This window comes from Euprymna scolopes, chromosome 29 (genome assembly GCF_053919585.1).
Source record: "Euprymna scolopes isolate OS-2025 chromosome 29, ASM5391958v1, whole genome shotgun sequence".
In the NCBI taxonomy this organism is placed as follows: domain Eukaryota; kingdom Metazoa; phylum Mollusca; class Cephalopoda; order Sepiida; family Sepiolidae; genus Euprymna; species Euprymna scolopes.
Window position 1 is genome coordinate 4,633,813 of NC_136510.1, and position 25,627 is coordinate 4,659,439.

Below are 25,627 nucleotides of genomic sequence, written 5' to 3' on the forward strand. Positions count from 1 at the left end.
CCAAATAAAACAACGGTATTCTATTTTTTAATAACTATAAAAAGTGCACACTAATAGTATAAATATTGGCTAAATTATTAACCCCAACACTGATTCTCAGCGCTGATACTTGAAATCATTGGGTGAAGTTATCAATTATCTTGACACACATTCCATTAATCTTCCAAGTTCTGCAATTAGTTTTGAATTGTTCCGGTACAATCCCCGCTATAGTAATAAGTAGAGAAATGCTCTACTGAGCTGGCCCCTATCGTCTCTAAAGTCTATAATAAATGCCCTGCAGGATCTTGTTCCCTGGTAGCTGAACAACTGTCTCTGTGGTAGCAGTTTTCATTAACCCTGATTAAAGAACTGATCCGACAATTTATCACGTCATGTCTTCTCTCGCTGTTCGCTAAAATCTTTCAACCATTAATCAATCTAGTGATACGGCTAAATATTAATACTAAAATCTATACACATGCACTATAGGGAAGATAATATTTGATATACAAAAACATGTCCTTCGTTATTCCTGTCAATAACTATATAACTTATTATAAGTCCGGGTAATATTCATACTAATAATTACAATACTACAAAACGTAGTGCAGTAGAACCCCGGGATACGGTGGCTCCAGGATACGGGTTTTCGGGCGGAATATAATGCTTCTCCGGCCCCTGGTTACGGTATTTGCCCCGCCTTACGATGTTATTTCTAATGTTATTTGAATATATACATGTGTATTATATACTTCTGCATTTTGTTACTCATTTTTAATACCTTATCCCAGGGCTCTACTCTAATATTATTACTGAAGTTATGATAATAATTTTTTCTTTTGCGAACAATATATATTTAGGTCACCCCACTCTACTCTACTGTGGACATCATAATTATCGTATATAACTGACACTGAATAAATGGTATGAAGGTCTTCTCGTGAAAATCAGCTCGTAATTTTTTTTCTTTTTAAATTTTCACCCCAAACAAGGCACATTGCCACTCTGAGGTAGGGGGCTACTATCAGGGACATAAGCTACAGGGGTACTATGTAGATAGTTGGGCAGCAAGATGTCAGTTCACGTTACACTTGAACTTCTGCATGTCAGTACAGTTGGGGAAGCAGGGACCCAGAAGGGAATTCCAAAGTCTAGCGGTTCTGGGGAAGAAACTACTGGAGTAGAATCTTTTACATCTAGGGATCTCTACTGTGAAGGGGTGGGATTTAGCTGCTTGTCGGGTTTATTGGAGGTATTTACGTCGAGGGGGTACAAGTGCTTGCAGTTCGTCGTAGCATTCACCATTGAAATACTTGTAGAACAGCCAGAGGGATGCAACGTTTCGTCGATGTGACAGTTCAGGACCTATCATTTTGGTGACTATCTTTTCGCTCTGTCTAGGAGTGAGAGACTAGTAGCAGATGTACCAGCACAAATATGACAACAATACTCCATACAAGGACGAATTGTGGCCTTATAGAGATACAGGATACTTTCGGACGTTAGTAGCTTTCTAACACGGTAAAGAGAACCTACCGTCTTCGCAACGGTCCTGACAATGCTCTCAATGTAATTGTTCCAATTCGTGTTTCCTGTGAACGTTAGGCTGAGGAATTTAAAAGATAGACTTTCAGATAAAGAGTCTTTGGCTATTGATATTGGTGGTATAGACGGTTTCTTGTAATTATTGAAGAAAAAAAGTTTAGTCCTCTAGTGTTTCTGATATTTTTTTTTTTTTTAGATATGTGTTCATTTGTTTTCCTGTCGTGTCTGTTATAGAGCGGTGTGTCATCAGCATATATACCCATCTCACAGACAATTTTGTCAGAGAAGTCATATATGAATATTAGGAATAATAGAGGTCCAAGGATAGACCCTTGAGGCACTCCTGCATTTATATCATATTGTTTAGATGTACGGCCGTCGAGGACAACCTGGAGTTTTATCTTATCTAAGAAGGATTTTATTATGCTATGTATTCTTCCAGTGATACCGTATGATCTGATTTTCCTGAGAAGACCTTCATGCCATACCCTGTCAAAAGTCTTAGATATATCTAGATCTACCGCTCTACCCTCCCCTACTTTGTCCAGTGAATGGTATATACGCTCAGAGATTACAGTTAGGATGTCTGCTGTTGAACGGGCTTGCCTAAATCCGCATTGTTGGTCGGTCAGAAGTTTAGCATCTGTAAGGTGATGGACTAGAGCTTGGTTAATTATGGACTCAAATATTTTGTCGAAAAGTGTGAGAAGGCTAATGGGGCGATAATACTAGTAAATAATAAAATAAGAAATGTATCCATTAAAAATGTATCCATTAAAAATATATCCATTAAAATATGTATCCATTAAAAATGTACCCAGTAAACAATGTATTCATTAAAAAATGTATCCATTAAAATAAAAGAAGTTAGAGAACTCAAAGCTAAATTGTAATGCATATTACGTACAAAAACGTCAAATCGAAATCTAGGACTATTTAACCCTACCAGACAGAGTTACCAATATACCGTTAATTTCCGAAAGTGCTAAATCGCTTAACCGGTATTTTTCCGACCACGTATTTTTGTGTTGTCAGGGAGCTAAAAATAGTTAGCCAATCGCTGCCTAGTGCAAGCTTAACGTTCTGCAAAGTGCTTCCTTTGTTTTGACGGAGTTGTGAGTTGTTTTGTAGACTAAAGTAGACATGAAGCGAGCTAGTGACGAACCAATAACTTCCACGGGTAAAAAAGCGAGATCAAGGAGTTTCACGGTGAAAACAAGTGTTGGATAAAGTGAAAAATTATGATTCAGAAAAGACAAAAGGAAATATAACAAAAGAAAACGCAATATGTTTATCGGGTAATAAAAGAAATAGGAAATAGGGTTTATCAGTAGATAATAAACAGTAAGGTAAGCAAAAGAAACTTTATATGGAATTGTTGGTCCGGGTGACCGTAACAAAATTTCACGCAACTCCTTGTATGCAACGTCACCCAGGAGATCACATCTCTTCTCCTCCTCCTCCTCCTCCTCCTCCTCCTCCTCCTCCTTATTATGAAACAATAAAAGGAAAAAATGTTATAAAATGATTTAAAAAATAGAATCAAAAAGATGTTCGCATTATTCGGATTCTTCGGATAACTATTTTCATCTTAAGTGTTATTTGCATAACATTCGGCCGATGTAACCTCCAAACTTCTTCAGATGTATCTTGTCGAACTCGGGAATCTTTCTTTTGAACTCGAGAATCTGTACGAATTTTCGAACGGAACACTTTGTTTTGATCCACGAAAACCGTCGAGAGCATACTACCCCGAGTTAGACAGAATGATTCCTGATCCGACAAGATACATGTGCTGAAGGTCGAAGGTTACACCGACCGAAACGTTGTTAGAAATAACACTCAAAATAAGAACAGTGGTCCAAATAATCCAAATAATACGAATCATCAATTCTTATCTAAAAAAATAAGAAAGATAAAGAAAAATGTGACTTACATTCGCAAAGGCCTTGCTGACCTGCGGGACGAGTTTCTGGCCGCCAGTCATGGATCGGGTGGCATTAATCCTGTACCAAACTGAAGAGTGAGCATGATTTTGTGCCACTGTAGCGGCCGCCATCTTCGCAGCTTCGTCTGCCGGAAGGTTCGGTAACTTTCCCAGCTCCTGTGTGAAAACAAAATGACACGCGAAGCAATTGACGACAGTTTTCACGATATAAAGATTGAAGTTTGCACGAAACTAGGTTTTTAAACGACATTGTATAACGTCTTATTCTTGCATATCCTTAAGAGAAAAAGGTTACGGTCAGGGTTAGTGTTATTATTTTAAAACTTGTTTTTACATTAGAATCCAGTTTTTAAGAAACGCATCCAACGCGCAACATTAAATTCCAATCGACCACATCGGGTGTGTCTTTAAAATGGATGGGAAAAAGCTGTTATAAATAGGGCGTTTTAAACCGAAATTTTATAAAAACGCAAGAGAAATAAAATAAAATTAAAATAATATCGTTTGTTTTGCTTCTAAATTCTTAGCATATTGCAATTTGACAACGTTTTAAATAAAGAACTTTAATATCTCTACTCATACTATATATATATATATATATATATATATATATATATAGTCTTTGAAGTTTTTAACCTTTAAAACTATACAAAAAAATATTTTTTATCATTCGTAAGAAAACCATCCAGTCAGTAAGTCATTCAATCACCTGCAATCACTGCATTAACTCGCTCTCGAATTTACTATAGTACTAATAATTTTCGAACATCCAAACAATAATTTTTTTGATCTGCCCAACAAGTTAGTTTCTATTCCAAATTCGACACCTAGTCTGTATCAGCGAGAAATCAATGTTAACGGTTGTTGAGAAAACGCAAAATTATTTAGCATTGTTGAGAAAAATTACGGAGAATATTGGAAATCTAAGGAGATTTATTATCACTTAGATTCCAGGGAACGCCACTTGTCATTGTTATTGAGAAATCACTGAAAACTCCTATTTAATAATAATAATAGTAATAATAATAATAATAATAATAATAATAATAATAATAATAATAATAATATCACGCATCCCCTCCCATTGTCCCATCACCGTTCCTCCCCCCCCCCCCAAAAAAAAAATAAGTATGATACCAAATAGCCGAGAAGGGTCAAGGAGGATGGAAAAACCGAGGAGAGAGCGCTGACCAAACCTCCGCTGGACAAGCGCGAAGAAAACTGGGACCTTGGGGAGGCTTAGTGCCACTCAAAATCCAGACCAATGACCGCTGCCAGCGAGAAATCAATGGTGAAAGGTTGTTACGATAACGCAAATTTATTTGGAAATGCTATCGAAGGAGGTGGAGAGTGCTGGACGTCTGGGGAGACTTGTTGTCACTCATCTCCCAGAGAACAGCACAGATTTTCAATGAGATCTTTGATGACCTGTAGTGAAAGCCAATAATAATGATAATGGAAAAGAATACGTAAAAATAACAAGAAAATTTCTCGAACCAAAAAAATATAAACATGGGAAGTAACACTAGTAACACTAGTAACACTAGTAAGATCGTTAATAGACCAAAGAACAACTGAGGTACATTGATCAGGAGATTAGGAATATTATGACCATGCACAATGTATTACAACCAGAGGATATTGCTGACCGACTATACGTGAAAAGGAAAGAAGGGGGAAGAGAACTGGTTAGTATAGAAGAGTGTGTGAATGATACAAAACAAAAGAATTAGAAAAAATGTATAACGTACAACACAGAAATGATAATTACCGACGCAAGAAACATCGTCAAAATTAACAAGATGGAGGGCAGACAAGCAAGCAATGAGTTGTGAAAAAAAAACGGAAGAGAAACAGCTATACGGACGCTTAACAATGACAAAAGATGGGAATCGTTAAAGCACTTGAACATGGTTACGAAAATGACACCTGAACAGAAAGATTGAATCACTACTAACAGCGGCACAATGTACATCATTAGAACAAACTATATCAAGATCGACAAGACACAAGAAAACGGCAAATGCTGACACGCTGAACAAAGAGACGAAACAATAAATCACATAAGAAATGAATGCAGCAAACTAGCCCAAAAAGAACATAAGAATTGATACAATCAGGTCTTGAAGGCAATACAGAGAACATTTCGAACATCCAAACAAATGGTATAAATACAAACCGGTAGCAGTACTTGAAAACCGAAATCATAAAATCCTATGCGACATTGAAGTGTAAACGGATAAAACCATCCAAGCAAGGAGACCAGATGTCATAGTAATTAACAAAAATAAATATTCTGCTAGATTGTAGATTTCGCCGTTTCAGCAACCCACAAGGTGAACATCAAGGAGACAGAGAAGCAAAGCAAATACACGGAACTAGCCAGAGAGCTGAAAAGGATATGAAACATAAAGAAAGTCAAGGTAACACCAATAATCATATGAGCACTAGGAATAATCCCGAAAATCTTCGAAAAATGAATGGAGAAATTAGAAGCAGATGGGATGCAAAAATGGCACAGCGTATAGCAATGATGAAAACAGCTGAAATGTAAAGAAAAATCGTGGAATGTGGAAACCAACTCACATTAACTGCGAACACTAACCAGCCACTTGAATAGAAATAAAACAAAAACAGAACACGCTCACTGCTAGCCAAGAAAACTGGCGGTGGGGGGACACGTCCCTCCCTAAAATAAAATAAAATAAAAATGCTATGTCGGAACAGATTGGTTCCACACCAAATCGAGAAATGTCAATGATTATGAAAAGACAAAGGAGAGAAAGCACTAACCAGACTCTCACTGGAGGAGAGCAATGAGGACCGGAACCCAAATTCCAGTGTATTGTCTGTCTGTGTGTGTCTATGTGTGTACATTTCCCTAACAAATTGCTCTGTCAATTTTCAGTCTACAGACTCGAGGTTTGACATCAGGGGTATTGAGATTTGGTAAAATCTTTTTAATCGGTTTTTGGTCAGAAATTTGGCCGTCAAAAAGTCCAAGCGATTTGACCCAAAACAATAAATGTTAAACAGTAAAAATTGGGGTCAAAGTTTAAAAAACATTGACCTCTAGCCAATTTTTGGTCTAAATATTTGAATTTTTACACAAAGTGTATTCAGACATAGGGCAAGCTTCTTTTTTTTTTTTTTTTTTTTTTTTTGGTTTTTGGCCGAAAAGTTGACTCCAAGGGGTCAAAGTTCGAAAGATTTGACCTTTGCGGTTTCTAGAAAACTATTCAACCAATTTTCGGTCTGAACATTTTAAATTTTACATTTGCAGACATGCATCAAGCTTTTTAATCAGCTTTTGAGTGAAGATTTGGCTGGCAAGAGGTGAAAAGTGAAAGAGTTGATCTTTGCAGGCTCTACCAAACTCTTCTGCCAATTTTGCGTCTAAACACTTGAAATTTTAGATGTAGGTTACCTGGAGATGAGTCAAACGTTTTAATACATACATACATACATACATATATATATATATATATATATATATATAATATAAAGCTGAACGTCTGTGTGTGTGTGTGTGTGTGTGTGTGTGTGTGTGTGTGTGTGTGTGTGTGTGTGTGTGGTCACGAATAGGCTCCTATTTGGTTGACTATTATATATTATATATATATATATTATATATATATATAATATAAAGCTGAACGTCTGTGTGTGTGTGTGTGTGTGTGTGTGTGTGTGTGTGTGTGTGTGTGTGTGTGGTCACGAATAGGCTCCTATTTGGTTGACTATTATAGAAAAGAAAGAATTATAGGGTGTTCGTTCGCGCCTGACCTCCATAGAATAGAATGGAAATATGTCACAAAGTTTAACAAGGTTTTTTAATATAGATGCACAGAATATTGTGATAAGTGTTTCAGTGTGAACAGGTATGGTATAATAAATTATGGGGTTTATCTATTTTATTTTTACTTTCATCATATTTTGCTTTGGTTTTGATACCCCCAAATTCGAAGCTATTGCTTTACACCCCTCCTTTTTATAACCTATCATAAATCAGAGTCCGTTTTTTTGTAGATTGTTTTTGAACCCAGTCAACGACGGGTACTTTTGCTAGTATATATATATATATATATATATATATATATATATATATATATATATATATATATATATATATAGTTATGAACAGTGCATAAGGCCCGAGCAAAGCCAGGCTGAACTGCTAGTATATATATATATATAAGTAACATTGTCTGTCTGTCTGTGTACATTTCCCTACCAAACTACTCTGTCAATTTTCAATCTACAGACCTGAGATTTGATATAAAGAGTATTGAATTTTGGGAAAATGTTTTTAATCGGTTTTCGGTCTAAAATTTGGCTGTGAAGAGGTTAAAGTTCAACGATTTGACTTTTGAACACTTTATCAAACTCCTCCGCCAATTTTGTGTCTAAACATGTTAAATTTTAGGTGTAGGTTACTTGCGCATGGATCTAACTTTTTAATTCGATTTGGGACCAAAACAATGAATGCTAAAGGGTCAAAATTCGGATCAAATCTTTAAAAAATTTACCTTTGCGGTCTCTACCAAATTACTCAGTCAATTTTTGTCTAACCATTTGAAATTTTACATAAAGTTAAATTTTAGATGTAGGTTACCTGGTCATTAGTCAAACTTTTAAATATATATATATATGTGTGTGTGTGTGTGTGTGTGTGTGTGTGTGTGTGTGTGTGTGTGTGTGTGTGTGTGTGTGTGTGTGTGTGCACATAAAGTTATGAACAGTAGATAGGGCCCAAGCAAAGACAGGCTGAACTGCTAATAATAATAATAATAATAATAATAATAATAATAATAATAATAATAATAATAAGTTAAAGTCTAATTCAAAAACTGTAAGATGTATCCACGAAAAAATTAATAATAATAATAATAATAATAATAATAATACGTTAAAATGTAATTTAAAAACTGTAAGATGTGTTCACGTAAAAGATTTATCAAAATAGATGACCAAAACAAGAACCACATGAATACAAAAAAAAATACAACACCGAAAAATGAACGACCCTAGGCAACCATAGACCAATAACCTGCTTACCAACCATGTAGAAAATCCCAAGAGCACAACTGAGAGAACAAATTCCCTCAGTAATCGTGAACTATTTCCCGATGAACAGAAAGATTACCGAGGGACATACGACTTGTTATACAGATATTGAAAGCGGTAAAAAAGCAGAAAAAAATTATAGCTATGGTATAGAGCGACTACAAGAACGCCTACAACAGGTACTCTCAAGCATAAATAATACTTGAGGATACATAAAATACCAGCTAAGAGTATTAATTTGATTAAAAAAGCAATAGGAACATGGAAACTGGAACTGGCAGCTGGAAAACAATAGCTAACCGAGACAAAAACACTATTCAAGGAGATTTCCAAGGGGATTCTCTTTTACCGTTACTATTCATGACAGCCAGGATATCAGTTAACAACATATGAAGGAGATATCAGGTTGGATACAAGTTTACTAATTCAGAAGAGAGAATAAACCACCACATGTATATGGACGAGTAACAAAAACAAAACTGCCAATGTTCATAAACACAAGACATCCTAATAGAATTCGGAATAAAAACGAGAAGCATGTTAAAGATGGAAAAGGGAGAACTGAGTGCAGCGGAGAGTATGAAGATGGGGATAACATGCGAACATATTTGGGAGTTCTGGAATCAGATATCATCAAATCAAGAGAAAAGAAAGAAAATATTTAAAAAAGAAATAACGAGAAAACAAAGAAACTCTTAGAAACTAAATTACATAGCAAGAACCTAGCAACATTAATAAAACAGGGGAGGGTAGAGCGGTGGCCCTCGATATATCTAAGGCTTTTGACAGGGTATGGCACGATGGTCTTCTAAGGAAAATTAGATCGTATGGAATCACTGGAAGAATTCATAATGTAATTAAATTCTTCTTAATTAATAGAAAAATCAAAGTTGTCCTCGACGGTCGTACATCCAAACAATATGACATAAATGCGGGAGTACCTCAGGGGTCTATCCTTGGACCTCTATTATTCCTGATATTCATAAACGACCTCCCTGATAATATTGTTTCGGAGATGGGTATATTTGCCGATGACACCACTCTCTATAACAGATACGAGGGGAAAACAAATGAACATATATCCAAGGAAATGGCAGAAACACTAGAGGATGACCTCCAATCCGTAGTGGAATGGGGACAAAAATGGTTGGTCACATTCAATGCTGCTAAGACTAAGCTTGTTTCCTTCAATAACTACAAGAAACCTTCTCTACCACGAATAGCAATGGCCAAGAACACATTACCTGAAAGTACTTCTTTTAAACGCCTAACGTTTACAGGGAATATGAACTGGAATAGATACATTGAGAGCATTGCCAAGGCTGCTGCAAGGAAGGTTCCCTCTACCGTGCTAGAAAACTACTTACGCCTGACAGTATCCCATACCTCTATAAGGCAACCATTCGCCCATGTATGGAGTACTGTTGTCACAACTGGGCTGGTGCATCTGCTGCTTGTCTCTCGCTCCTGGACAGGGTTCAAAAGAGAGTCGCCAACCTGATAGGTCCTGAACTGTCATCTAGGCTTCAGCCTCTGTCCCATCGACGAGATGTTGCATCCCTCTGCCTGTTCTACAAATACTTTAATGGTGAATGCTCTGACGAACTGCAAACACTTGTACCTCCCCGACGTAACTACCCCCGACAAACCCGACAAGCTACTAAGTCTCATCCCTTTACAGTAGAGATCCCTAGGTGCAAGAAAGCCTTTTACTCCAATAGTTTCTTCCCCAGAACTGCGGGTCTTTGGAACTCCCTTCCGGGATTCTGCTTTCCCAACTGCAATGATATGCAGAAGTTCAAGTGTAATGTTAACAAACATCTTTCTACTCATCTCCTTTCATAATGACCCCGCTAATTAAGTCCCTGATAGTAGCCCCCTGCTTCAAAGTGGCACTGTGCCTTGTTTGGGGTGAAAATTGAATAAAAAACAAAACAGAAACAACAGTAATAAACACCAATAGTAATACTGAAAACAGCTGAAATATTAAAGAAAACACTTGAATGCACGTGAGCTACAGACGCTATCCGGGCATATAAAAACTGCTACAGAATTAAATCACAAAGAAAAACAACATAAAAAACTGAAACTTTATGATTATAAGTTAACCACCATCACAAAAATATCAACTGGCACCACACCAAATAGTCGAGTAGGGTCAAAGAGGATGGAAAGACTGAGGAGAGAAAGCACTAACTAAACTAGATAAGACCTCCACTGGATGAGTGCAAAGAGAACCTTAGGGAGGCTTATTACCACCTAAATTTCAGTGATGACCAATGGTCGCTGTCGACGAAAAAACAATCGTAAACGACCGTTGCAATAACACAGAGTAATTTGCGATGGGTATTGAAAGACGTGGAGAGCGCTGGAAATCTGGGGAGACTTGCTGTCACTCACACTCCAGAGAACACCTCAGGTTGTTCTCAAATAGAAATCTTCGATGGCTTGTGTGAAAACTCATAGTGAGTTAATATACTAAAAAAAAAAAAGATTATAATAAACAGGATAACATTTGCTAATAATACGCACTTACCCGTGATATAATACGCACTTACCCGTGATATAATACGCACTTACCCGTGATATTTCGATAATGTTGACCGACGAATCTTGGGTGCCATTGTAATCTGCTTCATTCCCCAATTCTGAAGCAAAAGAAAAAAGAATCACTTTATTCAATTAAAAACAATTTTACTCGTCAAAATAATAAAAAAGCAACAAGCCATGCAACGAGACAGATATGAAAGCTATTTAGAGGGTCGTTCCATACTAAAGCCTCCTATTTTTTACTCAAAAAGTTGAAGAGCTACGAAAGCGGAAATGGTATCATTAAAACGATCGATATTTTGTGCTCCAGGATTTATTTTTCTACATAGTCACCATCATTCTCAATGCATTTTGCCAGCGATGAACGATAATTGAACATGGGTGGTCAGAGATGGCTTTGTCATACGAGGCTCGTTATAAAAGTAAAGTCTCCTATTTCTTAACACAAAAGTTGAAGAGCTACGAAGACGGGAGTGATAGAATCGAAACGAGTGACCTTTTGTGTCTCAGAATTTATTTTTCTATTAAGTCACCGCCATTCTTAGTGCCTTTTACCAGGAATTCAATGACGCATCTCTGCTTCTGACGCAGTTCATGATAGGGGTTTATTTTATAGAATATCACACTATCAATATCTGCAACAGAGAGATGAAATTTTGAGTTCATGAGTGCGTGAATTCAGTTATTGTAACAATGTAATTTGCAATCCCCTCTAATCCATTCTGGCGGGATGAATAAAAAAAAGGAGGCATTACTTTTGAAATGCCCCTCACACATGCATATGCAACCTGAAACTAATGCGGCTTTAAATCTGGATGTAGTGACCATCTTCACGTCCTCCCTTTGTAAATTGTTACACGTAACAGAGACAACTACAGAGGATGTTGCTTTTTATGTATTTCTTGACGTTAATCAACCCAACGCGACAGTAGTACATCTTTTGTGGGTGACCGCAAAGATCATTACTTGACGTTGGGGGCTAAAACCTCTTCCAAACATAGATAAACATCCCCGTTGATAATATTGTAGGTCAGAATCACGTCTACTCGCATCTTCCGTTGATCAGATAAGAATAGATTTAATTTTTGAGCCGCATTTGCAAGTATTGTTGGGGTCCCTAGATGCCATATAGTCTTCTACTCGAACTGTTAGACTTCGAAATTCCCGACCTGTTTCATGCTTCCTTGATTGTACTAACCTGCAGAAGTTTAAATGTACTTTGAACAGACGTCTCGCTGCTCAGCTCCCCTGTTAGACACGATCTCAAATAGTAGGCCCTTACGTTTCAAGTGACAATAGGATTGGGAGGGATGAAAAGGAGTACAGAAATAAAATCAAAATTACCACAATGGATTCGGTAGGGTTTGAACTCTGCATAGTCCATTTTATAGCCCGTAGCGGAACGTAGTAGGTTTACCACGACATTGTTTCTGTCATTTCTTTAATCGTGATTTAATGACGTCGTATAAGCGAAGTCCACCGGGGCCTAATTAATGCAGCGTAAGTACGCTCGCTAACAGCAACAACAACAACTAGATGTCGTAGTTCTTCCTTCTTTTTTTTTTTTTTTTACCAAACTAAAGGTGGATGATAAAAGCGTTGGCACCATGGCAATTACTTTAAATGTCATCAACAATCGAGCGAAAAACACGTATCACTAGCGAACAACGAAATATATTCACATATAATCTCCCAGTCTTTCTGTATCATTTCGACTGTCGAATCGGAATAAACATTTTCAGAATAAAATATTACGAGGCATATTACAAGATGATGGACTCTCCCGTCAATTTCGACGTCTTCCACCACAACAACTAAGTTGCTCGGAAATCCACACAGATGATTTGTTTATAGTGGTGAAGGCTTTGTGTAGAACCAACCACTGTTTTTGGTATTACTACTAATCCTTTTGTCGGTACAGATGGCTGTCACAGAACAGAGTATACAGCCGGGCACAGGTTTTTACATCAGAGTTTCTTTCTCCTAGATGCATGTCTTAACGAAGACTGGGGGGTGCATCTCTCCCAGTGAATTAAAGCGCCCCCAAATACCAATCTGGAAATATCTACGACTCGGCGCGGTGCATATTGCGCCTAGACTTTCCAAATGGTCACTCATCTAGTACTGGCTGGGGGCTGGGCTCTACGTTGCTTAACTTCGGTGATCTGGTGAGAACCGGTATGTCAACGTGATATTACAAGATATATATATATATGTGCGTGTGTGCGTGTGTGTGTATTTTACTTGCAGGGAAAATAAAAAAAGGCAACAGAACTTCATTCTCTGAAGATAGATCTGTTACGGTCCGAAATATATCAGAAATATTTCAATTTAAAAAAAATAGGTAAAAAGAAACATTTATTCATATTTTTCCTTCTCTGAATAAAATAATATTTTGCATTTTTAACGTGTTCTAAAACAGTTTTATCTGTTTATTAAATGTTTTTTTATATATGTATATATAATACATATATACATAAAATATTTTGTGTATCTACATAAAATATTTTGTGAATATTTTCATTTTTTTTTATTTCGACAGTGCTCGCTGCATAGATAAAGCAATGGAGTAAGTTTAAAAATATTAAACTACACATAATTTTTCGCATTTCATCCTCGTAGTCTGACGAATTCTCATGTGGATTAAACGCGCAAAACACACACACACACACACACACACACACACACACATATATATATATATATATATATATATATATATATATATATATATATATATATATATATATATATATGTGTGTGTGTATATATATATATATATATATGTGTTGAGACGAAGTAGGTTCATTTCACAGTCGGATTTCGGCGCGGTTTGCTTGATCTGTGTTGGTTAATTGAAATTCTTGTGTGCAGGGCGTTTGCTCAGTTGGTAGAGTGTTTGCCTTGCATGCAAGAGGCTCGGGTTTCGAATCCTGAGTTCGGATGTGTCTAACTGATGAGCCCAAATGAGGGCGAAACTCGAGTCTTGGACTTCCGGTTCTTTGACTGTCATGGCTCTTGTGGGCTGCGACGTTGTTTGGCTGTGGAATTTATTATATATATATTTTATATTGTCGTTTTCTTATATATATATATATATATATATATATATATATATATATATGTATATATATATGTATATATATATATATATATATATGTATATGTATATATATATATATATATATATATATATATAAGAAAACGACAATATAAAATACTGATGCATAGAGATTTATTCGTTTATTCCATAAGTATGATACATCAATTAAAGGCATAGGATAAGTAAAACTCTTTATACCATGGTATTTCGAAGCCTAGTGCTTCTCATCAGAAGAGGAGATAAGATGTTAAATAACATAGTAGGTATGGAACCAGGGAGCTTCGTCTCATCTATCCGACCTCTACTTTGCCTATTGTCTCACTAAACCTCAACTATAGGAATTCCCTCCCATCACTGCATTTATTTTTAACGACAGAATAGAAATATCACGAGAACACTCTCAGGCCACATCTGAATACACCTTCCCCTTTTCCTATTGAACCTATCCATTAACCAACCTATTCATCAACCAACCTATCCATTAACCAACCTACCATTTACCAACCTATCCATTAACCAAGCTATCCATTAACCAGCTATCCATTTACCAACCTATTCATCAACCAACCTATCCATTAACCAACCTACCATTTACCAACCTATCCATTAACCAAGCTATCCATTTACCAACCTATCCATTTACCAACCTACCATTCACCAACCTATCCATTAACCAACCTATCCATTAACCAACCTATCCATTTACCAACCTATCCACACCAATATTGATATGAAATAGTAACGAAATATCCTCTTTATATATTCATCATCACTTATCAAATTCGCCTCCCAGAGAGATTTTGCTCATAACTCTATCTGTAACTGCCGCTCTCCCCCCCCCACACACACACACGATGTAATCCTAACATCTGGAAACATTCTCTTAGTTTCCCCCTCTCTAGAATTAAACTTTTCCCTAAAAATAGATCTTCATTATTGTCATTTCTTTATACAAATTCAATATTAAATCTTAATAAAGTTGGCCCATTCTAACCTGATATATTTTTAATGACAGCAGAGAATTCTCACGGTTACTTCCCATGATGTATGACCCCAATATAAGCGGACACTATATATTATATGTGTGTGTGTGTGTGTGTGTGTGTGTGTGTGTGTGTGTTATTTGAGAAGGAAAACCGAGAATTAATAAAATAGTAATCAACATTACAGACCACATGCGAGTGAAGTAATCGTTTTTCTTCTACATTTTTCCCACGAAATCCTGATGATGTCCTCTGAAATAGGGACGAAACGTTGATTACTATTTTTATTAATTCTTGGTTTTTCTTCTCAAATAACAACGTCAACCATCGCTTGTATTTTATTTTTATTTTTACATATATATATATGTGTGTGTGTGTGTGTGTGTGTGTGTGTGTGTGTGTGTGTGTGTGTGTGTGTGTGTGTGTGTGTGTGTGTGTGTGATATAGAGTTTAAATCATGCAACTCATGACTTACAAACATGTATTGTTCATAAACAAGGAATACAATATGAAAATCTTTTTTTTTTGTTTCTTCCATGTCATTTCAAATTTTGGCCTTTTTTCTCAGAAGAAAATTTTTTGCAAAAGAATTATATATATATATAATCATTAATCGTGACACCTTGCATTGATGATTCCCGGAAGGATTAAACACTAGTGTCTGTAGGTATTTAATAATTATTACAGCAAATAATTATGTCAACCCGTTAAGAAACTCGTTTCTTATTGTTGAGCACTTTTAGTTTAAATAAAGTCGGTCGATTTAGCTCTTATGCACAGATCATCGTATAATGATTAGATCACTCTGAAAGATGTTAAAAATATTTAAAAAATAAATGTTTAAACTTCAACTGTATTTCTCGCGGTTAACGGTGGCCGAATGGATTTGGTCCTTGCTAATGGAGTCAGAGATGGCTTCGTTGCCGGGTTCGAAACATTAATGAAATTATGATAAATATAAAAATGTAATAAAGAAAATATATTTGAAATACATAAAAATATAAACAAGCAGGTTGGAGGGTGATAAGTATGGATAAATGGATTCATCCGAACTTTATACAAACACAGTAGTTTCGTAAATAACTGTCACTATTTGTGCAAAGACGAACAACAAGGGAAAGGTGGACATACTTTAATTGCATGAATAGGTTAGCAATACATTAATCTAGAGCAGCAACGATTAAAGCTCGGTCGAGTATCTATTACGATGGAAATAATTATAAAGTAAATATACCCTAGCAACGTATCTTTGATGAAAACGAGGGTTAGTTGAACAGAAAAGATAATACTCCCGCTAGATTGTGAAATCGATTTTGTACTCAAGGCAAAAAGAGTGTTTGAGCAATACCTCCCCAAATGTGGGAGTTGTGCTCCATTTTAAAGCGTATCTGACTCTTATCTTAAAGGATTTTATCCGGAATCAAGTGGTTTCTGGAGCAATAGAATGATCCAACCTTGTATCTATCAACCTTAACAACAGATTAGATATAGATCTTCCATTTCACATCAGGAGTGAAGGTTACTCCTAGAAGTTGGTAAAAAAAAAAATCGGCGTTCTTAAAGAGAGAGGCATCCTTTTGTTCTACTAGGGAGTCACCAATTATCAAGATGCAAAGGCCACTCGAGGATAAAGGTTAATGCGTGTCAGGTGGCCCGTGATGATTGGTAATGGTGGAAACTGAGTAGAATTTGATTAATTCAGAGAACGGCTTCATAAGAATTTGTTTACATTGAACTTGAAAATGACCATGTTATAGTCCGCCGAGAAGCATCCCAGCGGTAATGCATCTAGAGCAAAACAAAGATGTGAGTATTGGTTGTGAACGGAGTGAAGCTTGCGTCTAGAGATGTTGAACATAACACGCTATCTTGCCGCAAGTTCTTCAGATAAGAATGGGGAGAATTTGCAACATCTTTTTCTAAATGTCTCACTCGCTTCAAATGCCTCGTGGACACGATTCGTGTAGTTGCATATTGACAGCAACGCACAATCCTTTACGAAGCAATATTTGAAAGACTTCTAAGCCGATATCATTTGCGAAATTAATCCCTTTCACTTGATTGTATTTTGGGGAATTGCGATAAGATTTTTTTTTCTAATTGACGCCATTTTGTTCTTGACGGTCTAACAGAGCAAAGTGGACGTATGCCGTAAAGATCCATCCATTATATCTGAATAATAAAACTTACGTGACAGACCGACGAAAACGTTATTACAAGATCGAGCGTGAAGCCAATTGCATACTATTTTTAACTTGAGCGTGATAGATAAAGGAAAATGTTATTTAAAATTTAAGCATGACAGATGCTATTTCAAATTTAAATGTGAACCACCGATGAAAATTCAGTCCCAAATTTGTGCGTGACAGACTGACAAAAATGCTATTTCAAACTTAAACGTTACAGACCAACAAGAATGCCATTACAAATTTAAACGTAATACACGAAGGAAAGTGCAATTTCAAAGTAAAGCGTGACAGACCAACGAAAATATAATTACAAACTTAAACATTACATTGCAGACCAACAAAGAAGTTATTTAAAATTAAAGCGTGACAAACCAACAAAAACGCTATTTCACACATGACCGTGGCCAAGCAAATAAAATGATATTTTAATTTTAAGCGTGACAGACCAACGAGAATGTTATTAAAACCTAGGTGTGACAGACCAACAAAAATACTACTCCAAACTCAATCCTGACGCAACAACTGAAATGTTATTTCAAGCTTTACGTTACAACCGTTAGACGGACAGAACCTCATTTATAGATCCTTAGTCGCATCCAAAATAAAATGTGTCAATTTAATCTGCGCGTTTAACGATTAAAATTTACCGAAAAAAATTAAAAGGTTTCTTTTCATCCAAAATGTTAAGCATTTTTCCACAACTAGATGGCATTCCGGCGTTGCCCGGTCGTACAATACGCTTAAACATGATATTTTAATTCATGCAGATTGCATATGTATTATTATAGAATCAATCCTCTATTGAATATTATATATTATGAGGAATAATATGTCCGGTGGACTAATTTGCAAAAAAATAAATAGATAAAAAATTAATAAATAATAATGATAATGTCGTTCATCAAATTCCGTCTGTGTTTGTTTACAATATCACGTCAGCTGATATTTGTTCTTAGGTATGTTTTGTACAGAAACTCATCAGATAAATATCGAAAATCGAAAAATATCCGATCTTAAAAATAGTCTTTCTTCTCTTATGAATAATAAAAAAGAAGAATTTTTGCAGGGGAATATTTTACATTGCACCGACCAAGGTTACACCGGTGTAACGTAAAATATCCCCTGTAAAAATTCTTTGGGATTGGATCTTTCCGATTTTCGGTACTTATCAGATTAATTTCTGTTCAAAATATATCTAAGAACACTGCCAGATATATAAATTACCTGTATGTGAAATTTGCAAAATAAAGGATCAGCTGTTTCGGAAGGAAGGACCCTCCTACACACACACACAAAGTGATTTTTATATAATAACAAAATAGACTAGAATATGATAAAATAGAATAGAAGAGTGATATAAAATATTTGTTCCAAGTTTGTGGAGAAAATGCCACTAATTTACTTGTTTGACTATGGTGTGTGAGTATGTGTGTGTGTGTTTGTATGTGCTCGCGTGTGTGTGTGTGTATGTTTGTGTGTTTGTGGACATGTTTTATGATGTTTTGCTCATTAGTATTGATTTTTAATGAAACTGGTTCTCCCAGACCTTATTATTTTAATCATTTTATGAACAACAAGAAAGAACACAAAACTATGTTCATACATTTTCATTTTTAAAAAAATCCTGAATACTTTCACGGTTTCTATAAGAGCTCCACGAGCCGGATTAAAGAATTTTGTGGGCCGGATCTGGACCGTAGTTTGGAGATCGCTTACCTAAAGAGAACTTATCTAACGAGAACCGGTGTGTCAATTCGTATGCGCCGGGTATATCTTTTTGTAAAGAAATAGGTAACTTCGTAAATTTTGAGGCATGATCCGCGTATAAGAAAGCTATTGTCTTTTGTTTTGTTTTGTTTTTGTTTTGTTTTTTGTTGTTGTTGTTTTTTGTTGTTGTTTTAATATAAATTTGGCGTGCAATCTTATTGTCAGTGCAATTAATAATCCAACTTTATAGAGAAGTTAGGGTTCTTGTTAAGGTTAGGAGTGTTGGTTAGGATTAGGGTTAAGGTTAGAGTTAGGGATGTGGTTGGCATAGCTCTAGTCTCAATTTTTTCTGTGTGAAGCGTAATGTAAATACATGGGATCAAACTCTAGTACCTGTTCTGTCCTTTTTCGGAAGTGTAAAGATTGACTGGATCAATTTATATTTTTCTTGCATTTAAGGCACACCTTTTTGGGATGCTAAATGTATTCTTCATGGAGCAAAAAAAAGATCTCGTATCTAAATTTGCCCTTGTGGGGAGGGCAAATTTAGTCTAAACTTGTGGGGAGGGCAAGCAAACAGGGAATCATCTACAAATGGGCTGTGTCCTTAGAATCTGTGTGTGACCGACGGATAGACGGAGTCAATACAGAGACGATTTGACGTATCTTTAAAAAGATGCGTCCATCCATTAAGATTTTTTTTATTTTGTTCCAGCTGGAGATGGGGCATCCTACCAAATGCTAAGCGTTCACTCGCTATCTCATACTTTCCCACCGAGAGATCTTTTTAAGCTTCTCACCGTCATTTTAAATTAAATTATTTGAATCTCTCTTGCACTTGGTTCATCGGGTATATTTGGCAGATATTTTTTTAAATTTTTTTTCTCGAGTCTGATTGCTCCTATAATTATGTTATATAGGGGTTTCTCATTATTATTATTGTTCTTGTTGTTATTAATATTTGTTAAATGTGAGTCTTAGTAAGAGAGAGTCTTATTACAAGTGATTCTTAGAGAGTCTTATTGAGAGTTTGTTGTTGAGTGATGTTGTTGTGTCTTAGAGAGAGAGATGTTGTAAGAGAGATTGTTGTTCGTGTTATAAAGATTCATATTTATAAAAAAATGTTCATTACTTAGAAGTGTAGAAGCTCTTAGAGTGAGGAGACAGTCTTAGTGTTCATATTGTGTATGTAAGATGTGTATGTAAAGACATTTTAAACCACATGATATACAAGACATATAATAACAATTTTCACTTTACCTTTTGGTAGAATCACAACACAAAGACGACATTTATAAAAACACGTGATGGGTTTATTTCTTCTCACGACCGGCCGTGGTTTTCTGAGTCAAGAATTCAAAGCTTCACATTCTAAGTTTCAAAAGTGACCGTCTCGCTTCTAGACGTTCGAATGTCCATGTCTGGACTGTCGTCTGTCGTCCTCAGACTCTCTCTCTGACTCTCCCCAGTTTCTCCCAAGCTTTTAACTATATCTAGAACTTCCCATTTTCCATGACGTCATACACATGTTAAAACATGTGTCTTCTTTCACGTGTTCTGGACATGCGTGTCCAAAACTTTTTCCTTTGTTTACAAAAGGAATTTTAACCTATATTCCCAGTAACCTATTTTTCCAATATGTTAAAAACATGTTTATTATATTATCTTGTAGTTGCATTCTTTCAATTGAATTTTCATAACAGATTTGACAACGCACATTATTTTCTTGAAACTATTTTATCTCTAAGCTAAACAATGGTTTGTTTTACATTCCATTTTCTAATTCTCTCTCGTAATCTATTTCTAAACCTAAATTACGAGGTTCGAATTTCGTCTATGCTATTTCATTTTCATTTTAACTAAATCTCTCTATTTTTATACTTACATGAAAAGGGGACAGCCCTTATCATGTAACATCCCTCCCTTCCATATTTCACAAAAAAAATATATGCATTTTTAAATTTAGTACATTTTTTTCTACATTTACGCAACGGCACAGCTAGGAAAGATCAGGCTAAAAAAAATCTCTTTCAGTCAGCCCTCCTCGGCCGACTTCACAATTATTATATTTTTATAAGATCAAAACCTTTCTGATCTTATTGGCATTTACTTTTTGGGTGCAGGGTCTTTACCTATGATTCACATCAGCTACTTTCCAGCCACCCATTTGCCGCAGACTAGAGGTTTCCACCTCCCTCGAAATGGACGACTCCCTTCGTCCCAAAAGTGTCCTGATCGTCTCTTTCGCATGGTTAGTCTTATCAAGTATGGCTTTGTTTTTTATTCTATAACTATCTTATACGGGACATACCAAAGCTCATAACCAATCTTCTTGGTTGGCTTTAACTATCAAGAAGTACCTTTTTTCTCTCATACGGATTCACTCGGATTTCCTTGCTTGGATTCTTTAAACTTCGACGAGGATTTAGAAATATCACCCCTAACTATAACACCTTTTGCGCTACAACACCTTAATTACGCACAATTCTATCTAACTGCCCGATTTTTTGTGATTTTTCTTTTCTCTCACCAGAGCTTCCAAGATCCAGCAGATATATCCCACATTCATGTGTCTCTAAAAAAAATACAAGGTTATATCTTTCTTACGTAATCTACGGCATATTTTTGCCTGCCTCTTAATTCATTAAGCTATATGTGATTGCCTCGGGACTACCTATCATCGGTTTACTGGTCCCCTTAAGAATTTTCGTATTCTTTCTAACGCCTGTTTATTAATTAAGCCAAGTCTTACCACTTGCTTGGAGTCGTTACGTTCGACCAGCTTATTTTAACCACTTAATTAACCAGGTTTCCAAATGTTTTCGAATAGGGGCACCTCTTGTGCTTATCAATCCCTACCAAGTCACTTTTCTTGGAAAAAAATTTTAGGATCTCTAAAAAAAAACAAAAAACAAAAACCAAATGCTAAAAAAAACATCTTTCTTGCGGCTTATCACATCTAAAAACTCTCTAAATACCCGTTTACGTAATTTTAATTCTTGTCCCCCTTCTTAAATTCTAACTGAATCTGTAAGCCAACCATACGTCTTAACTAGTTTTATTTTCTCCTAGACTGTTTAAATCTTATGTATATTTACTGATAACTTTGAATTCTTGCTGTGAAAACAATAACATTTACATTACAATATGGTTCAACATCAACACATTTTCAAAAGAAAATACCTTAATACATTTAAACATTTTGCAACAAAACAAAAAAAATAAAAAATTCGTTACATTATACATTTCAAAAGTCCGTTAACACAAAACAAAAAATTGTCCCTTTTTCAAAGACCAGAACAATTAAAACACACTAAAAAGCCGAAAATTATTCACAATTTGATTTTCATTTCTGCATCCTTCTTTTTTGCTATAGTGTATTTTATTTTATTTATTTATTTATTCATTCTTCCTTTTAATACTCGAGAAGTTTAAATATACTTTCGGCTTTTGACACTAAATTGTTATTTATTATGATTGACAGTTTCTCTAAACAATTCAGACATTAACACACATTTTTATGAATGACAACTGTCCTATTTTCTACGTGTGTGCGTGCGTATTCAAAACATTATCCGAATACAACAATTTTTCTCTTTTTTTTTTAATTTTATTTATGAATGAAATATTCGTGGGTCGTTTTTTTTTTAACTGACCGTATCTCTTTTAGCATTCATTACGGCATATCGGCCTGTTTTTTCTTTTTTAATATGTTCTTGTAAACTTTAGTTTTCTGTGTTTCTTTTTGTTCGCATTTCTGTGATCGTGTGATGTTTTTTTTCCGTGGTATTATTAATTTTTTTTTTAAATTATCTTGGACCCTTTTAAAACGTTGTGTTTCTTTTTTTCCCCCGTGGTTCCGAAGTTTTTTCTTTTTTTTTTAACTCACCCTTGCTGGGTGGTCTTGTCGCTACGGATCCAAATTTTATTTATTGTATATACCCCAGGTTCGGTCTTGCATCGTTGATACAAACTGATCAACGGACACCAAATCGTGTTTGTTATATAGGGGTTTCTCATTATTATTATTGTTCTTGTTGTTATTAATATTTGTTAAATGTGAGTCTTAGTAAGAGAGAGTCTTATTACAAGTGATTCTTAGAGAGTCTTATTGAGAGTTTGTTGTTGAGGGATGTTGTTGTGTCTTAGAGAGAGAGATGTTGTAAGAGAGATTGTTGTTCGTGTTATAAAGATTCATATTTATAAAAAAATGTTCATTACTTAGAAGTGTAGAAGCTCTTAGAGTGAGGAGACAGTCTTAGTGTTCATATTGTGTATGTAAGATGTGTATGTAAAGACATTTTAAACCACATGATATACAAGACATATAATAACAATTTTCACTTTACCTTTTGGTAGAATTACAACACAAAGACGACGTTTATAAAAACACGTGATGGGTTTATTTCTTCTCACGACCGGCCGTGGTTTTCTGAGTCAAGAATTCAAAGCTTCACATTCTAAGTTTCAAAAGTGACCGTCTCGCTTCTAGACGTTCGAATGTCCATGTCTGGACTGTCGTCTGTCGTCCTCAGACTCTCTCTGACTCTCCCCAGTTTCTCCCAAGTTTCTAACTATATCTAGAACTTCTCATTTTCCATGACGTCATACACATGTTAAAACATGTGTCTTCTTTCACGTGTTCTGGACATGCGTGTCCAAAACTTTTTCCTTTGTTTACAAAAGGAATTTTAACCTATATTCCCAGTAACCTATTTTTCCAATATGTTAAAAATATGTTTATCATATTATCTTGTAGTTGCATTCTTTCAATTGAATTTTCATAACCGATTTGACAACGCACATTCTTTTCTTGAAACTATTTTATCTCTAAGCTAAACAATGGTTTGTTTTACATTCCATTTTCTAATTCTCTCTTGTAATCTATTTCTAAACCTAAATTACGAGGTTCGAATTTCGTCTATGCTATTTCATTTTCATTTTAACTAAATCTCTCTATTTTTATACTTACATGAAAAGGGGACAGCCCTTATCATGTAACAATTACTGGAATTATAGAAATCTTCCTAAGATTCCAGTTTCTTTTCATGTCATACATAAGATTTTGGTATTTCGTTATCTTTTCCCCTCTCAGCTCTGTTTAACCAGCATCGTTGGTACTACCGATGCAAAATGCTATTTAAACCGACAGACTAACGGAAGAAAAAGCCCCACACCGAAATGCTATTTAAACCGACAGACTAACGGAAGAAAAAGCCCCACACCGAAATGCTATTTAAACCGACAGACTAACGGAAGAAAAAGCCCCACACCGAAATGCTATTTATCTCTCTTCTACGGCAAGATGATTTGACACACAGGTCAGAAAGTGAGATTTGAAAAGTCAGCTCCCTAGAGGAAGAGAACTGGCTTGCCAAACAAAGTCTGGGCGTCCCCATCGGCATTCCCAAATAATAGTGCCTCAGGCGATTAGCAATAAACTAACAATTTTCTCAAAGTAAAGAGGCAAATGTTGGCAGAGTGAACTAGATAAAACTGCACACATACAGAAAACACGCCATCTCAATAATGGCCTGAACTCTGTTGTCTTTGGTGCCGAGAAACAATCTCCCGGCTTAAATGCGAGGGTGAATCTAACAATCGAGTCTTAGTACTAAAATCTCTGACGTCAGCAGATAAACGAGACTTAGTGAACGGGCCTGTTTTAACGGAGGTTGTGGTCTAGAGCGTTGATTCTTCTTCAAGCATGTGAACAGCGTTTGTGCCGGCTGCTTTAGAAGTGGTTAAATGCATACATCGTTGAACTCAATAGGTATCGAGCGTTTATTTGTAAAAAGCAAGGCTGATTACCAAAAGCTCTGACGTCAGCAGATAAACGAGACTTAGCGAATAAGCTTGTCTTAATGAGGGTAATAGTCTAGGTTCCTGTGCAATCATGACCACAGCGTTTGTGCCGGCTGATTTGAAAGTGGCTCAATGTGCACGCACAGTAGAACTCAAAAAGATTCGAGCATTTTCTTTGTTTTTTTTTTGTTTGTTGTTTTGTTTTGTTTTTTTTGTAACAAGCAGTATTGCTACCAAAATATCTGACGTCAGCTGTTGCAATATTTTGGGTTAATGGGGTATGATCCCACACAGTCGGAAGATTCTATTTATAAACGATGCTGCTAAGAACTGGCGAATCAAATAAATTCACGTTCTGCTACCAACCAATCAGAAACCAGAATTGCTTCATAAATATTAAACCTTTTCTGGAGCAATTTCACATGTTCTTTTCCCGGGTTTCGACACGGTAAGAATATTTTGTTCTGTGGAACTGTCTACTACAAACAGGTCACCTACCAGGACTTGTGTGTAACAGCGAACCATCTGAAACTGTTCTGAAACTCAAAATGGCTTACACTTCTAGATCAGCAGATAGACGAAACTTACTGAATAGGTCTGCCTTAACGAAGGCTGTAGTCTACAGCGTCAAGCTCTGTGACATTATGTCTAAAGCTTTCGTGCCGGCTGCTTCAGAAGGGGTAAAACGTGGACGCACAGTAAACTAAAAAAGTATAAAGTGATTTTTGTAACGCACATCTCGCTGCTCAAC

At 35.8% G+C, this 25,627-nt stretch overlaps 1 protein-coding gene across 1 annotated transcript in view; it reads right to left on the bottom strand.

Moving 5' to 3' along the window:
* Positions 1–25,627, bottom strand: part of LOC145252458 (sodium/calcium exchanger Calx-like) — a 250,399-nt gene that overhangs the window by 79,125 nt on the left and 145,647 nt on the right. The window contains exons 3-4 of the mRNA XM_080111872.1: positions 11,120–11,187; positions 3,464–3,631 (exon numbers count right to left, since the gene is read on the bottom strand). Of these exons, the coding sequence (XP_079967998.1) occupies positions 3,464–3,631; positions 11,120–11,187 (236 nt within the window). The remainder of the gene's footprint in view (positions 1–3,463; positions 3,632–11,119; positions 11,188–25,627) is intronic.